A 15,607-nucleotide genomic window follows, 5' to 3' on the forward strand; every position below is an offset into this window, starting at 1 on the left:
CCATAGGCGTCACCCACCACAAGACTCAGGCACGTCCGCTGTGCGGGATCAAAACGCACAAAACCACGTCATTCTCACAAAAGTTGGGCACCGCTGAAGTGAGGCGACAACAATCTATCAGCTGCAACATTCTAGTTGCATTTGGGTAACCACAGCGACACCATGCTCCCCCTCCCCCCAACTGCGATTGCCACGGCCTCCGCGGCGTCGACGGTAATCTATGCCTCTGGCGCCAACTTACACGCCTTCCCCGCCGCTTCGTCCAAGGCGGAGGGATCCAACACCGGGCTGATTCGCAAGCTGGCACTGAGCGCGGACGGCACGGTTGCGGTCAGTGCCGGTGACGACAAGACTCTGCGTGTTTGGGATGTCAATGGCGAGATTACGCTTCGGAGCACGCGTTACACGCTCAAGCGCGTTGCTTGTATGTCGTTCACGAAGGCGAATGACATTCTCGTCACTGACAAGGTGGGGGACGTCTTCCTGTGAGTCTAGCCAGACCTTCCTCCCTGGTCGCTCCGTTACCAATCATGGCGGCGGCTATGCGCCTCCTTTCCCTCTCCCCCTCCTCTCCCTCTCCCCCTCCTCTCCCTCTCCCCCTCCTCTCCCTCTCCCCCTCCTCCCCCTCCTCTCCCTCTCCCCCTCCTCCCCCTCTCCCCCTCCTTTCCCTCTCCCCCTCCTCCCCCTCTCCCCCTCCTCTCCCCCTCCCCCTCCCCCTCCTCTCCCTCTCCCACTCCCTCCCCCACTCTCTTCCACCTAGCGTCCCTCGACCATTACCTCTTACCTACGGCCCTCCTTCTCCCTGCCTCCCCCCGCCCTCGCCTCGCCTTTTTTCACCCACATCCCGAAGATGCCCCCTCCCCCCCGGCCCACCCGCTGACCCCAGCTACCCCCTCGAGCCGCGCGAGGCCGGCGAACGTGCCCAGGGCTTCAAGGAGCAAGCGGACCCCTCGCTCAACCCCGACGCCGACTTCCTTCTGGGCCACGTCTCGACTGTGTCCCAACACGTCCTCACGCACGACGGGAAGCGAATCATCACTGCCGACCGCGATGAGCACATCCGTGTCAGCCGCTTCCCCAAATCCTACGTGATCGACAAGTACCTGTGGGGCAGCGAGGGGTGAGTTAGCCTTGCGGAAATGCGATATTCAGAAGTCGTGACAGCTCAAGCCCATGGACTATGACTTCATGAACCACCCTCTGATCCGCCTCAACTCTCCACAGCCACGCTCACACCAGCTTCGTGTCGGCGATCCACGTGCCCGAGTCGGAACCCAACATCGTGGTTGCTGGTGGGGGAGAGCCTACCCTCCAGATTTTTGACTGGACGGCCGGCGCTCTCCTCCGCCGAGTCGAAATCTTCCCAGCCGCACTCGACTATCGCCGCGTCCGCCCGTCCCCGCGCAAGATCAAGAACAAGAAGCGCGCTGAAGCCGTTGCTGCGGCGGCTAAGAATGGACCAGCCCCCAGCGACGACCCGCGCGACCCCGGCTTCTGTGTTGCGGGGGCGGGCATGATGTTCCCCACGGGCCCGAACATCTGCATCGAGAAGATCGACAGTGTTGTGGTCGACGGCAAAACGGTCATTGTGTTCTTTGCGGAGGGTTGCACCGCTGTTCATGCCTTCGTGCTGCCAGAAGGCGACGGCGAGGTTACTGTGCACTCGTTCCCTGTTTCTCACCCCGTTCTCGGCTTTTCGCGCGTGCCAGGGAGCACGAACCAGCTGGTGCTCACCGTCGACGCAACGTACGGCAAGAAGGAGGCTGAGGAGGGTCTGGCGAACCAGATGTTTGCGATCATTGAGATTGACGCCGATGGCCAGATGGGCGACGCTTCCGCGTCCAACGCCGAGCTCCTTGCGACCCTCGCCGCGCCGATTATCCCAACCACGGCACCCGGCACCATCGCTGGACTCAACCTGTACCCCAATCTCGGGCTGTTCCCCCGCTGGCCCGGGTTCGAGGAGGACGAGGAGCTGGCAGGTGACTCAGGCGCTGCGACGCCAACGCCGAGCGAGTACGAGGGCATGGCGCCTAAGCAGCTGGGCCGGCTCAAGGCACAGGGCGTTGACGTGAGCGAATACCTCTCGAAGAAGCGCAGGAAAGGCAAGGACGGCGAGGCCCAGTCTGTGACGCCTTCACTGGAAGTCAAGCCATAGCATAGCATTAGGTATTTGTTTTCGGGCATTTGGATATCTTGGCGCATTGCGTTGTTTTTGGCGGCCAGTGGGCGGCACAAGCCGGTGGGCGGAAAATGCGTCATGGGAGACGCTGGAGCCGCTGATCTGCGATCGAGAGCAGGGGATGGATATGAGGACTCAAGCTCTGGCAGCTAGTCAGCTCTCGCTTGCAGTGCGGAGGAGTAAGCTTGCTGTGCCGCTACTTGCAACGGTATAGCCGGGTTATCAAGGGCGGGCCACCGTCATATGCTGAGCGTTAAATGGCGAGGGACGAACCACAATCATATCACATCCATGTTCGTCGTCATCCATTTGCCCGGGTAGTTCGAATAAGTAGGTTCGGTTGGGTTTGACTCATCGGAACCTGATGTATCGTTCACGAGTTGGCGCCATTGCCATGAACCTTGCGTCAGGCTCCCAAAGGTAACATCTCCCAATTACTGCGCCGTTGGGCTATTTACTCTGCACTCTGTACACCGACCTCGGCCAGGTTATCTGGGTTGGGCGCAACCCAACCTGGTAGAGATGGTAGACGACCCTTGTACAGTCGAAACGAAACGGGATGACGTTCTAGGGCCAAAGGGTACAGAGGGGCGGAAGGGACGCCCAATCGCGCCCAAAAGAACGAGATGACGATAGGGGCGCCAATAGTGAAATGGTTAGGTTAGTAGGGAGATATAAGGGAAGGGGGGGAAAAGGAGATAACACTGTGGTTTTGCCCCTTGTTCCTCATTAATCTACGTTCCACAATTCAATGAGCATTAGAGAGCAGCATCAGAGCCAAGCATTCCAAGATACAGTTCTGGTACCATGCGAAGTCTTAGTCTACGAGGGTCAATACGTCAGCGGCCAAGTCGAAATTCAAAGCGTCAGCTGTCGCAACTTGTCACTCTGTCATGCTCTACGTCTTTATACTCTGTTACTCTCCCCTTACTCTTCTATTTCCGACACTCAACTATCAAGCTGCCAGCTGCCAGCTAGCTACAAACAATCGGGGACAAAACATTTTAATGTCCGCCTGCTACGTCCGCTTACTCCGGTGTCTCATCACGTCACTCGACAAGTGGTGACTTGGTTGATAACTTTGTGAGACAACGTCGCATTCAACACTTGGACACGCGGCCTATTCTCCCACGCATACCGCAATCTACCTCTTTGCTGTACAGAGTGCTAGCAGTGCGGCCCCAAATTGCCCAAGCTTCTACTCTGTCAGCTGGCAAATTGACTGCCAACCCACATTCCGTCCTTGTCCTTCTCCCCTTCTTCCCTTCCCCCCTTCTCCCCTTCTCTCTCTGTCTCTCTATCTCTTCCTCTCCCTCCCATATCCATCTACCCTTACAACCGGGCCCTCGCGGCCACCAGTCGCTCTTTCCCACCCTCCTTCTCCTCCTCCTCCTCCTCCTCCTTCTCCTCCTCCTCCTCCTCCTCCTTCCTTCCTCCTCTGCATACTTGGCCAACTTGTTCGTACCATCCACACACGAGGCACAACGCGCGTGCGGTATCGACTCTTGGTTCATCACGCTCGACCCAGAACCTCTCGGGTGGCCCCACCGTCCGATCTCGCCTTGTTTAGATCTGCTTGGGCGCCTGGTGGGATTGTCGCTCTGGTCTAGAACCACAGATCGCAGACTGTGTTTGGCTAGAACGCTGTGCGACGTGACGCTCATTCACCGCTCTCGAGCTCAAACCCTCACCGTCAACTGTCACTCGCCACCCATCACCACCATCCCATCACTCTACATTGTACAGTGCACACTGCACACTGTACATTCAACATCCCCTGGTCTCGTTGCACTTACTCTCCCATTCGGGCCTTCAACACACACCTAGCCACCCTCAGCACTTGGGTGCTTTCCCACACACTTGGGCTCACTTAACACACCCAACTCATTCAACATCACACATCCCACGTCCACAAACGCCTCCCGCCTCCCGCCTCCCGCCTCTCCAACACCGCCTCTTTCTTGCGACATCAGCCCTTACCTAGGGCACTCCTCCTGCCAAACATCTGCCATCCACGCGTCTGTTCCCACACCAGCACCGCATTGCATCCAGCCACCAAGACAGGGGTCGTACAAGTCGAGCACGTTACACACTGCGCCAATCGACAGCCAGAGCTTCCTCGTCCTGGAATTGCACGTTCCTCCTTACCCATTGGCACGGCGGCACAAGCTCTCGCGCTCGAACCTACGCCGCGCAAGCCCGTAGGTCCGAGTTGCTCACGAGCCCGCGTTTCGCGCCGCACAGATGGTACCGAGCCGACCTTCTCCGGCGCCAGTGCGCGGTCGCGTCCCGTATCCGTCCGCCGACTCGTACCTCCCTGGCGACGTGGGGTTAACGCCGACCGTCAACACAGAGGCCAGGCTCGCGCTTCCAAGCGCGGGCAACAACGCGCCGAACGGCTCGCCGAACTCGTCAGCGACACCGTCTCCCGCTCCCCCTACTCCCAGCACCGAGGATTCGGACATGAATAAGGAAGGTGGCGTGGCTGGGGGCTTGCGGCGCTTAACGTCGCGCCGGCGGTCGACGCGTGATAAGGAAAAGGGCAAAGAGAAGGACAAGGCGCAGGAACTTGAGGCGCCAGAGCCTTTGCCCAAAGAACCACCCGTGGAACGCAAGCTGAGCCGCCAGATGACCGAGCGAGAACAGAGCTCTATGAGCTTGAAGAACTGGTGGAAATCATTCAAATCTCGCGACCAACCACCCGCCGAGCGCAGCTTCCGTCGAGCGCCGCAGACCATGAACACTCGGCGTGTATTTGGCGTGCCACTGTCGCGCGTTCTCACCTACGCCGCGATGCAGATCTCTACCAGCGCCCCTGACGGTTCGCTATACGTCTGGGGCGAGGTGCCGATCCTCATTGGGCGCTGTGGGGCCTACCTCAAAAGCAAGACGGACATTGAGGGCGTTTTCCGCGTCTCTGGGTCAGCCAAGCGCATCCGCGACCTGCAGGTCAGATTCGACGAGGGCCCAAAGGTGAGTACCAATGACGGTGTGCTGGATGATGACGGCACGCTCACGCGACAGTACGGCATAGACCTCAACTGGGAGGAGTCGCCCTACACGCCACACGACGTCGCCACCATCCTGCGGCGGTATCTCACACAGATGTCTGAGCCGGTTACCCCATTCCAGTACTACAACGCGTTCCGTGCCATTCAGGTGTCGGACCACACGGCCGAACAGAAGGTCCGCGAGTACAAGCGTCTCGTCCGAGACATGCCACGTGAGAACCAGTACCTCCTCCTCTACTTGCTCGACCTCTTAGGCCTCTTTGCGCGCGACTCGGACAAGAACCTCATGACGTCGGCCAACCTGGCCGTCATCTTCCAGCCAGCAATCCTTTCACACCCAGGGCACGATATGCGCCCCGCCGAGAGCGCGATATCCAAGGACGTTGTCCAGTTTTTGATCGACCACCAAGCCCACTTTGTCTTTGGCATGTCGAAGCGTATGTCCAATGCGACGCGTCGCTCCAAGTCGACAGCCGCGGAGGGTTCAAGCAAGGCTACACCAGGGACAGCCTCTAGAAGTCCATCCGACGGCGCTGCGATCGCCGCGAGCAGGGCAGGCGTGCCGTTCATCACCTCCCCAAGACCGCCCGCGATCCCGGAGGACCGAGAGGCGTCGCCACAGAAGAGTGAGCCTCTCCCGATCCAGGTCCTGTCGCCTCAGCCAATTTCGCAGTCTACGTCTTCGATACTCGCTGGTCAACCTTTGGCCCATTCGCCCGAACCGCATTCGTCGTCTCTCCCCAAGAGCGGAGCATCGCCATGCCTGTCACCGTCGCCAGCCCCGCCCAGCACAGCGGCGTCCCCAGTCCCGCTAGCAGCGACTAACTCTCCGCAGCCATCTGTACCTGAGCCGCGCACGTCACTCACTTTGCAGCGCCCACCCCCAGTCAGGGCGGACACCGATTTCATGCTGCCATCGGACTCGGACGAGGAAGCACCACCAGGCGGCTATTACATTGTAGAGAGGGCGACCTCTCCCCACCGTGCGACATCACCGTTTCCCGCGTCCCCGGAGCCCACAGGGTCCGTCACTCATGCAACAGTCGCGTTGCAATCTATCCTCCCACCGCGACCCCCACGGCGGTCACAGGACAAGGACAAGGACAAGGTCATTTCACCCATCGTCCCGTCCGGGCCTGGTGTTCCTATCGTGGATATATTACAGCCGTCCGACTCTGACGACGACGCCCCCGCTGGCGGGTATGTCATGTTCGAGAACAAGCCTGGGATGCTCAGAACCTCAGCGATGGGCCGCGCGCACTCGGCAGCAGCCTCACCCACGGCGAGGCCGTTGACGTCTGCAGAGACTGTCCCGGCCCGCTCTCGGACAGCACTGCAGTCTGGCGAAGGGCGTGCCAACTCACCCCAACCGCCAGTACAAGGTGCCACTGGCTTGTTACGACGCAGAACGTTACCGACCAAGCGCGTGTCGGATTTTACAGCACGCATGCGCCGAGCTGTGCGTGAGGCGTAGAGGGGAGAGATGCTGAGACGGCGCGCAGGACGCGAGTCACGAGGGGCCTAGCTACATTGAACATCATCATCCACACACACAAGTACATTGTGCAGAACGAGCACACCGGCCACGACGTTGGCTGGATAAGGACATTATAACTCTTCCCTTCATTTACACTCTTGTACTTTGTTGTTAGTTTTCAAACAGCTACTGTTTTCCTTGAGGGTTGTTGTGCATGGACATATTGTGCATGGACATATTTACAAAGCTCAAAAGTGGGGGGTTGGAGCAGAACTTGGGGAGGGTACCGATGCCACAATATGTATGTTGTCGTCGGGGGTAAGGGGAGGTTCAAATAAGCAAACGCGTCGTAACTGGCTTGTTTGACGCGTCTGTCCTCCCTTGTACTGTTAATGGCGTCCCCTCCCCCCCGCCCCCCCCATCCACCACCGCTCATTTGGCTGTTCTCCCCTGAGCAATCAATTACTAGTAACTGACTGAGCATTCTTTCGTCCACCTCATCTTCCCCTATCCCATCACAATGCCCTCACAAAACACAACTCCAACCCAAAGATCACAGCGCAACAAGCGCAGGCGTGATGAGGACAACGACAATCAAGTTCCCACCCCAACCAACTACCGCGACCTCCCCTCGAGCCCCCCTGCGGAACCACAAACCCCCAGTGCCTCCCAGTTGGGCTCGTCGCCGCCCCACTTTGATTTTGACGAGGATGAACAAGAGATCGAGGACGAGGACGAAGAGATGCGTGCTCGCGGCCGTCACCGCGATCTGCCCGACAACGACGACGACGACGACGACGACGAGGAAGGCGAGAACCTGTTCGGCGAGGACATGTACGAGGACTACACAGCAAACGACCGGCTCGACCGGTACTCGGACATTGGCATTGATGACCACTCGTCAGTCGTCGGCGAGATGACGAGGGCGCAGCGGCAGGCTGCAGAGCGCGAGATGTCGCGCCGCGATCGCGGCCTTCCTGGTGTCCGCCGTGCACGCACGCACATGCCCGAGTTCCTGCAGTCCGAGGACGGCGACGACCTGTCGGGCGACGCGGGTTTACTCTCGGGCATTACTCGACGCGCGCGCCGCCGCTACGACGAGCTGCCGGCCGAGTTGGCCGATGAAGAGGAGATCCCACTCGAGCACCTCGGCGACGTCAAGACGCGTACCGTGTCGGAGTGGGTCGCTATCCCGCAGGTACGCCGCGCTGTTGCGACCCACTTCCGTACTTTCCTCACGACGTGCACGGACGACAACGGCGCGTCAGTCTACGGCCAGCGTATTCGCACGCTCGGGGAGACCAACTCGGAGTCGCTCGAGGTCAACTTTATCCAGCTCGCCGACTCGCGGCCAGTGCTGTCCTACTTCCTCGCCAACAGCCCGCAGGAAATGCTTGCCATCTTTGACGAGGTCGCCCTCGAGGCCGTTCTGATGTACTTCCCCGGGTACAACAACATCCACTCAGAGATCCATGTGCGCATCAATGACCTGCCGAGTAAGCTGTCGCTGCGCGACCTGCGGCAGGACAACCTCAACTGCCTCGTGCGCGTGTCCGGTGTCGTTACCCGCCGCACCGGCGTCTTCCCACAGCTCAAGTACGTCAAGTTTGACTGCCAGAAGTGCGGTGCGGTCCTCGGCCCGTTCTACCAGGACGTTCACAAGGAGCTCAAGCTATCGTTCTGCTCCAACTGCAGTTCGCGCGGCCCGTTCATGGTCAACTCGGAGCAGACCGTGTACCGCAACTTCCAGAAGCTCACGCTGCAAGAGAGCCCTGGGTCGGTGCCGGCGGGTCGTCTGCCGCGCCACCGTGAGGTCGTGCTCATGTGGGACCTGATCGATGTCGCCAAGCCTGGTGAGGAGATTGAGGTCACTGGCACGTACAGGAACAACTTTGACGCGGCACTCAACTCGAAGAACGGCTTCCCAGTGTTTGCGACGGTGCTCGAGGCCAACCACATCACCAAGGCCGAGGACGCGTATGCGTCGATCAACATCACTGCCGAGGAGGAGAAGACGATCCGGTCGCTGAGCAAGGACGACCGCATCGTCAAGCGTATTATAAAGTCGATCGCGCCCAGTATTTACGGGCACGACGATATCAAGACGGCGATCGCACTCTCGCTCTTTGGCGGGTGCGCCAAGGACATTAACCGCAAGCACCGCATCCGTGGCGACATCAATGTCCTCCTGCTCGGTGACCCTGGTACGGCCAAGTCTCAGTTCCTCAAGTATGTCGAGAAGACGGCGAACCGCGCCGTGTTCACTACGGGACAGGGCGCGAGTGCCGTCGGTCTCACGGCGTCGGTACGCAAGGATCCGGTTACGCGCGAGTGGACTCTTGAGGGCGGGGCGCTCGTGCTCGCAGACAAGGGCCACTGCCTCATCGACGAGTTTGACAAGATGAACGACGCGGACCGCACGTCCATCCACGAGGCGATGGAGCAGCAGAGCATCTCAATCTCCAAGGCGGGTATCGTCACGACGTTGCAGGCGCGCTGCGCCATTGTCGCCGCAGCCAACCCCATCGGTGGGCGGTACAACCCGACCATTCCGTTCCAGCAGAACGTTGAGCTCACCGAGCCCATCCTGTCGCGTTTCGACGTCCTCTGCGTCGTCAAGGACCCCGTGGACCCGGTACAGGACGAGATGCTTGCGCAGTTTGTCGTGGGCTCGCACATGCGCTCGCACCCAGCCTATGAAGCCCAAGAAGAGATGACCGTCAACACAGTCCTCGACGCTGACGTGAGTTACCTCGATGCAGAGCTGACCCCAGATTATCCCGCAGGACATGCTGCGCAAGTACATTATGTACGCCAAGGACAATGTGCGCCCCAAGCTCTACCAACTGGACCAGGACAAGCTTGCTCGGCTATACGCAGACCTGCGCCGTGAATCTCTCGCCACTGGCTCATTTCCCATCACAGTCCGCCACCTCGAGAGCATGATTCGCATGTCGGAAGCCTCTGCCAAGATGCACTTGCGCGAATTCGTACGCTCCGACGACATCGACTTGGCTATTAGGGTGACAGTCGGCAGTTTTGTCAACGCCCAGAAGATGAGTATCAAGAAGAGCCTGGAGCGCGGATTCCGGAAATACGTGACGGCCTCTAGCGACGCCGACGAATTGCTCAACTTCCTCCTCGGCCAACTTGTCAAGGAACGGGTACAGCTGCACTGGAACGTGCGTGGCGAGATGCCGCCGTCTGTCGAGGTCAAGGTCGCGCAGCTCGAGACGCGCGCGCGCACCGTGGATGTCTTTGATGTTCGGCCTTATTTGGGCTCGGCGCTGTTCCGCGCCAACGGGTATGTTCTGCGAGGGGGGGTGGTCGAGAAGGTGTTCGTTGTTGGCGATGAGTAGGCGCAGCATGAGGGTCGGCTTGTACTTGTATGACTGTATGAGATTGCTGCTAGAGTTGCGTGGGTTGCAGGTTGCAGATGTACATGAGTGTAAGAGGATGAAGATGCTGAACGGCGCTGTGAGTGCCTTCAAGCAAAATAGGATGGCCGCGAGGTTCTGATGTATTCTGAAGGACGCTAGACTGGGTGGAACCACGATCATGCCGAACTTATTCGCCCTATATCAGCTCAAAGTCAGCTCACCCATCCACAGCGCTGTTCAAGAGTTCCTTGAACAGCGTTGTTGTTGCCTTTTCCAAGCTCAAGCTTCACATGACCATTCATCCAGCGTACCAGTGTCTTTCCGCACTCTGACATCAGACCATGACCACAGACTTGGCAACTCTACTCGCAACTCGCAACTCGGATAAGAGATGTATGCATGTCGCCTAATCCCCTCCCCTCCCCCACACTCTCCTCTCCTCTGGACTACGCCATACTCGGCGACAGTCCGCTTCGGCCCGCCTGCTCTACGCACCCCGCTTCCGCGGCCGAAACGCCTTACCAACACCCTTGACCCCGGCATCCCCAACCCCCTCCTCACTAACCCCACTCTCACGTAGGCGGCGGCGCGTATCCTCCTCCGCAAGCTGGCGAAGTGTGTTGGCATCGGTAGACATTGCGTCGACCTTTGCTCTGGGTGGTGCGATGGGACTTGTCTCGTCCGTAGCGCTAGCTTCAGGCGTACTGGTCTGGGATTGGAGAGGGGCCTCTATAGACTCGGACTGGGCCAAATCAACAACAGGCGCGCTCCCCCTCCGTTTCGGCATCTTGTCTCTCGGTGCAGGCGGATACGCAAACTTGGCACTGGCATGCGGTGTACCCCCTGACGAGGCGAAGGATCCTCCAGTCGTGGCAAACACGCCTCCGATCAACCCATCGCCGTCCAGTGAACTCGGGACGTTTTGTTCACCAGCCTCGGTTCCGTCCGGCAAGAGATATCCCTGTTCTATCCTCTCTGCCTTTTCGCGCGCTTCAATCATCGCCACTCGGACTCGTAGTGCCGCTTGCCGCGCTGCATCCTTGCGTAATTCGTCCATTGAAGGAGGGGTGGCGCGCGTGTGGCTCATCCATGCCGTCCATTGTACTGGAAGCTGGGCTGTGCCGCGCCGATAGTCTTCGGGAGACGAGTAGGCGTACGAGGTTGGCGAGTCGGCGTATTCGACCGTACGCTTCGTGCGGCCGCCGACGGGGTTCGGGAGCTCGTAGTATCTGTTGCCGGCTAGGTCGTGGCCGATGGGTCGCTTTGGTTAGTGAGGATTGGGGGGAAGGCCGAGTGCAGAGAGCAGAGAGCGGAGAGCGGAGAGCGGAGAGCGGAGAGCAGAGATGCAGCGAAACACACCTTGCTGCTAAAAGGAATTTTGGAGATCAGCTTGGACCAGAGGCCCAGCTGGCGTTGTGTTGCGCGCATCGTCCGAGATGAAAGATGGAGAGGTAACTCGTTGCAGAAGACGATCGGGGCAATCCGACTTTCATCGCAGATTTGGTCCCGCAGCCCTCTCAACTAGTGGAGGCCAGCTCGACTCGCCACTCCAGTCTACAAGAGTGATGCATGCTAATGGTTCCAATGCTATGGCTTCTTCTAGGGTTTCTCTCCACACTGCGTGCTACGTACTACGTGCTACGTACTACGCGCTCCGCACTCCCACTCGGCACTACACCGATGCAGCAATCTGTACCTCCTCGACGGCTCTAACTGGCGCCTCGGACGGGAGCGTCTCCAGCCAGCGCTCAGCCGCCGGCGAGCCGCGGAACACCTCTGCGAGCACCTGCCGCACATCGTCGACGAATACAAACTCAATGCCCTCCTTGACGCTCACGGGCACGTTCTCGTCAATGTCGGATTTGCACGCGAGGGGCACCACGAGCTTCTTGATGCCCGCACGGTGGGCCGCAAGGATCTTCTCCTTGAGCCCGCCGACGGGGAGGACCTGCCCGTGCAGACTGATCTCGCCAGTCATGGCGACGTCGGGGTCCACAGGGGTTTTGGTGAGGAGCGAGACGAAGGCCGTGAGAATTGCAGTGCCAGCCGACGGGCCCTCCTTGCCGATGCCGCCCTCGGGCCTGGAGTCAGTACCTGTGCAACAAAGATTGGCTGCTTGTTGAGCAGTTAGGCTGGCTCGCGCCCAGCTCGCTATACTCGGTACTACTCACATGTGCAGGTGGATATCCCTGTCGTTGACCGTCAAATCCGCTTCGCTCTTCGTAATGCCCAGCAGGAACGCATTACTCTTAACCCACGACAGCGCAATCTGAGCACTCTCGCGAATCACCTCGCCCAGCTTGCCCGTGAGCTGCAGCCCGCCCTTGCCAGGCATGCTCGTCACCTCGATCGGCATGACCGAACCACTCCCGTTGCCGAGGTAGCCTAGGCCCGTGCTCACGCCGGCTGGTGGCGCCTTGTTGTACAGCCGATCCTTGTGGTACACGGGAGGCCCGACGTAGTCCTTGAGGTTGTCGACGCCGACGCTGATGTGGATCCCCTCTGGGACCTTGAGTGGCTGGCGCACTGACGTGGTCGTCTTCTTCTCAGCAGGCTCGGTGGTCTCGTCAGCCGCTGCTGGCTTCGAGTCCTCCTGCGCCTCGGCCTTGCTATCCTTAGCCTCGGGCTCCTGAACGGCGGCCTCGGCCGCCACCGCGGTCGGCTCAGGAAGCGCCTCCTCGCCAAGATCCTCGACGATCTTGAACGCTGCCTTGCGGTAGATCTTGTCGATGTGCTTCTTCAGGTTACGCACACCCGACTCGCGGCAGTACCACCGGATGAGCGTCTCGATCGCCTCAGGCGTGACGTCAATGTCTACGTCCTTGAGACCGTTCGCCTCCTTGGCCTGAGGGCTCAGGTACTTGTCCGCAATGTTGACCTTTTCGGCCTGCACGTAGCCGTTGACCTCGATGACCTCCATGCGGTCTAGCAGCGGCGCAGGGATCGTGTCGAGCACGTTGGCCGTGCACACGAACAGCACACGCGACAGGTCGACGGGCACGTCCATGTAATGGTCGAGGAAAGACGAGTTCTGCTCGGGGTCCAGCATCTCGAGCAGTGCCGACGCTGGGTCTCCATTGTGCCCACGGCCCAGCTTGTCGATCTCATCAATGAGGATGAGCGGGTTCTCGACCGCCACCTTCTTGAGCGCCTGGATCGGTTTGCCGGGCATGGCACCGATGTACGTCCTGCGGTGGCCCTTGATCTCGGCGACGTCGGTGAGACCACCGACCGAGAAGCGGAAGAACTGGCGCCCAAGCGCGCGCGCAATACTCTTGCCAATCGACGTCTTGCCGACACCGGGCGGGCCGGAGAGACAGATGATCTTGCCCTCGACAGTGCCGCGGAGCTTGCCAACAGCGAGGAACTCGAGGATGCGGTCCTTGACGTCCTTGAGACCGTAGTGGTCTTCGTCGAGCACCTTTGTCGCGTTCGCAATGTTGAAGTTTTCGGGCGAGTGCACGCCCCACGGGATCTGCGTAAGCCAGTCGAGGTAGTTGCGGGTGACGTTGAACTCGCTCGCCGCCGGCTCGAGGTGCACGAGCTTGTTGAGCTCCTCGTCAAACACCTTCTTTACGCCCTCGGGCATCGAGAGTTTGGACGCCTTCTCCTTGAAGCGCTCGACGAGCTTGTCCTTGCCGTCGCTCTCCATGCCGAGCTCCTTCTTGATGCCCTTGAGCTGCTCCATGAGGTAGTACTCGCGTTGACGCTTCTGGATCTTGCTCTCGACGTCACGCGAGATCTTACTCTGCAGCTGCGCGTTTATTAGCTCCTTCTTGAGGATCAACAGCGCCTTCTGCAGCCGGTCCTCGACGTTGAGCGACTCGAGCACCGACTGCAGGTCGTGCACGTCACCGGTCGACACCGCCGCAGCAAAGTCCGCGAGCTTGTCCGGCTCGTCAAACACATTGGCGGCCGAGTTGGACATGGTGAAGCTGGCGACTGTGCGTTAGCTTCATTTGCGCTGCACACTGCACTCACTCTGCTCGCGGAAGATGGGCTGAAGCTGTGCAATCTCCTTGAACACGGCGAGGATCTCGCCCATGATCGCGCGGACGACCTGTGAGTCCTTTTTGTACGGCTCCAGATCGAGGTTGGTGACGTTGGTGAGCGAGATCTCGGGGACCAGCGGGTGGAGGAAGCCGATCTGCGACTGAGGCGCGGACGGCTCAATGACCTCGGCCTCCTTGCCCACGCCCTCGCCCTCGGGGTGGAGAGCCTCGCGCGTCTCCTCGACGCTGGGTACGTCCTTCTCAAACGACGCAACCTCGGCTTCGGGGTGGTCGACCTCCGTAGGCTCCGTGACCTCGGGCACGACGGGTGGTGCGGGCGGCTCCGCAGACGGTGTAACAAGCTCGTCGATGTGAATCCGTCGGTGCGGGTATAGCACAGCCGTGAGCGTCTCGGGCTTGTCAGGATCCTCGTTGTCCGGCTGGCGGTTCTGGTCGGCGCTCGAGAACACACTTGTGATCTGCGCAAACACACCGACGGGGTGCACCTGATCGACGCTTGTAATGACGTCCGAGTCCGAGTCCGAGTCCTTCAACAGGAACGCGCCAATGTACGGCTGTCCGTGGGAAATGAGGTCGCGGATCGCCTTGATCACAGCCGGCGACGTGATGGTTACAGCCTTGTAGAAGCCGGGGAACAATGGCCGGCGCGTGATGGGCAGCGCAAGCACTTGAGGGTAGACCTCGGGGATGGAGGGCTTGGCAATCTCCTTGCCGCCGCCCTTGCCTCCAGGAGGTGGTGGTGATGCGCCTCCCGAGCCCTTGGACGACGACAGCGGCGACGAGCCAGTGCTAGACCCAGACGACTTGGCGCGCTTCTCCGCGTCCTTGGACGACTCGGCTGTCCCTCCTTCCTTGACCTCGACCTTGTCCTTGTCCTCCTTGACCACCTCTGTCTCCTTGTTCTCCTTGCCTTCTTCGGCCTCCTTCGTCTCCTCGGTAGTCTCCTCGATGGCCGCCTCGCCTTCCTTGCCGTCCTCCTCATTGGCTTCCTTGCCGTCCTTGAGTGCGCTGTTCACCCATCGCTTATCTTTGAAGCTTGCGCGCGTGGCGTGCAGAGCTCGCGAAAGTGGTGGGCGCGAGTGCTGCATGTAGTCGGAGGCGAGACGCGATGGACCTGCCATTTGCGCAGTGGTGGCGGCGCGGAGCGCGGCCGGTGCTGCGGCTCGTACGCGCCGCGGAGCTGTTCGTGCTGCGGCCCGGAACGGCAGCATGTTGATGATCTAGTCGATGTAATAGGTAGTGTCCAAGTCTAGGGTGGTAACAGTAATGTTGCAGGTGAAAAAAAGTAAGGTATGTGACGAGCCAGATGGAAAGAGATGATGAAGGTTGTCGAGTGAGTAGCACGCTTGGTCATTGACAGATGTCGTCGCCTCCACTCTCTCTCTCGTCTAGTCCTCTCGGCTCGAGCCTGAGGCTGATTAGGCCCCAAAGGCCCAAGGACGAGTTAGAGTGAACACTCCGCCCTTCTCCCTTCCACCTTCAAAGACGGAATCAAATCTACTACCCACCAACCTCCACCGACTCCTACCGAAGATGCTAGTCTT

At 59.8% G+C, this 15,607-nt stretch overlaps 5 protein-coding genes across 5 annotated transcripts; 3 read left to right on the top strand and 2 right to left on the bottom strand.

Annotated features, from left to right (window-relative positions):
• Positions 1–162: 162 nt before the first annotated feature.
• On the top strand, positions 163–2,158 carry TRM82 (uncharacterized protein; the record flags this gene model as incomplete). The annotated part of the gene is made up of 3 exons (XM_060602943.1): positions 163–485; positions 887–1,120; positions 1,240–2,158. 3 exons carry the CDS (start codon positions 163–165, stop codon positions 2,156–2,158), a joined length of 1,476 nt encoding a protein of 491 aa, XP_060459287.1.
• Positions 2,159–4,426: 2,268 nt separating this feature from the next.
• On the top strand, positions 4,427–6,667 carry SAC7 (uncharacterized protein; the record flags this gene model as incomplete). Its single annotated transcript, XM_060602945.1, has 2 exons — positions 4,427–5,155; positions 5,207–6,667. 2 exons carry the CDS (start codon positions 4,427–4,429, stop codon positions 6,665–6,667), a joined length of 2,190 nt encoding a protein of 729 aa, XP_060459288.1.
• Positions 6,668–7,190: 523 nt separating this feature from the next.
• Positions 7,191–10,029, top strand: MCM2 (uncharacterized protein; the record flags this gene model as incomplete). Its single annotated transcript, XM_060602946.1, has 2 exons — positions 7,191–9,413; positions 9,445–10,029. The coding sequence occupies 2 exons, from the start codon at positions 7,191–7,193 to the stop codon at positions 10,027–10,029; spliced, it is 2,808 nt and encodes a 935-aa protein (XP_060459289.1).
• Positions 10,030–10,537: 508 nt separating this feature from the next.
• CcaverHIS019_0604840 (uncharacterized protein) lies at positions 10,538–11,478 on the bottom strand (the record flags this gene model as incomplete). Its single annotated transcript, XM_060602947.1, has 2 exons — positions 10,538–11,311; positions 11,410–11,478. 2 exons carry the CDS (start codon positions 11,476–11,478, stop codon positions 10,538–10,540), a joined length of 843 nt encoding a protein of 280 aa, XP_060459290.1.
• Positions 11,479–11,722: 244 nt separating this feature from the next.
• Positions 11,723–15,274, bottom strand: PIM1 (uncharacterized protein; the record flags this gene model as incomplete). The annotated part of the gene is made up of 3 exons (XM_060602948.1): positions 11,723–12,131; positions 12,222–13,992; positions 14,032–15,274. 3 exons carry the CDS (start codon positions 15,272–15,274, stop codon positions 11,723–11,725), a joined length of 3,423 nt encoding a protein of 1,140 aa, XP_060459291.1.
• Between the last annotated feature and the right edge of the window lie 333 nt (positions 15,275–15,607).

The sequence above is a fragment of the Cutaneotrichosporon cavernicola genome, assembly GCF_030864355.1.
Source record: "Cutaneotrichosporon cavernicola HIS019 DNA, chromosome: 6".
NCBI lineage: Eukaryota > Fungi > Basidiomycota > Tremellomycetes > Trichosporonales > Trichosporonaceae > Cutaneotrichosporon > Cutaneotrichosporon cavernicola.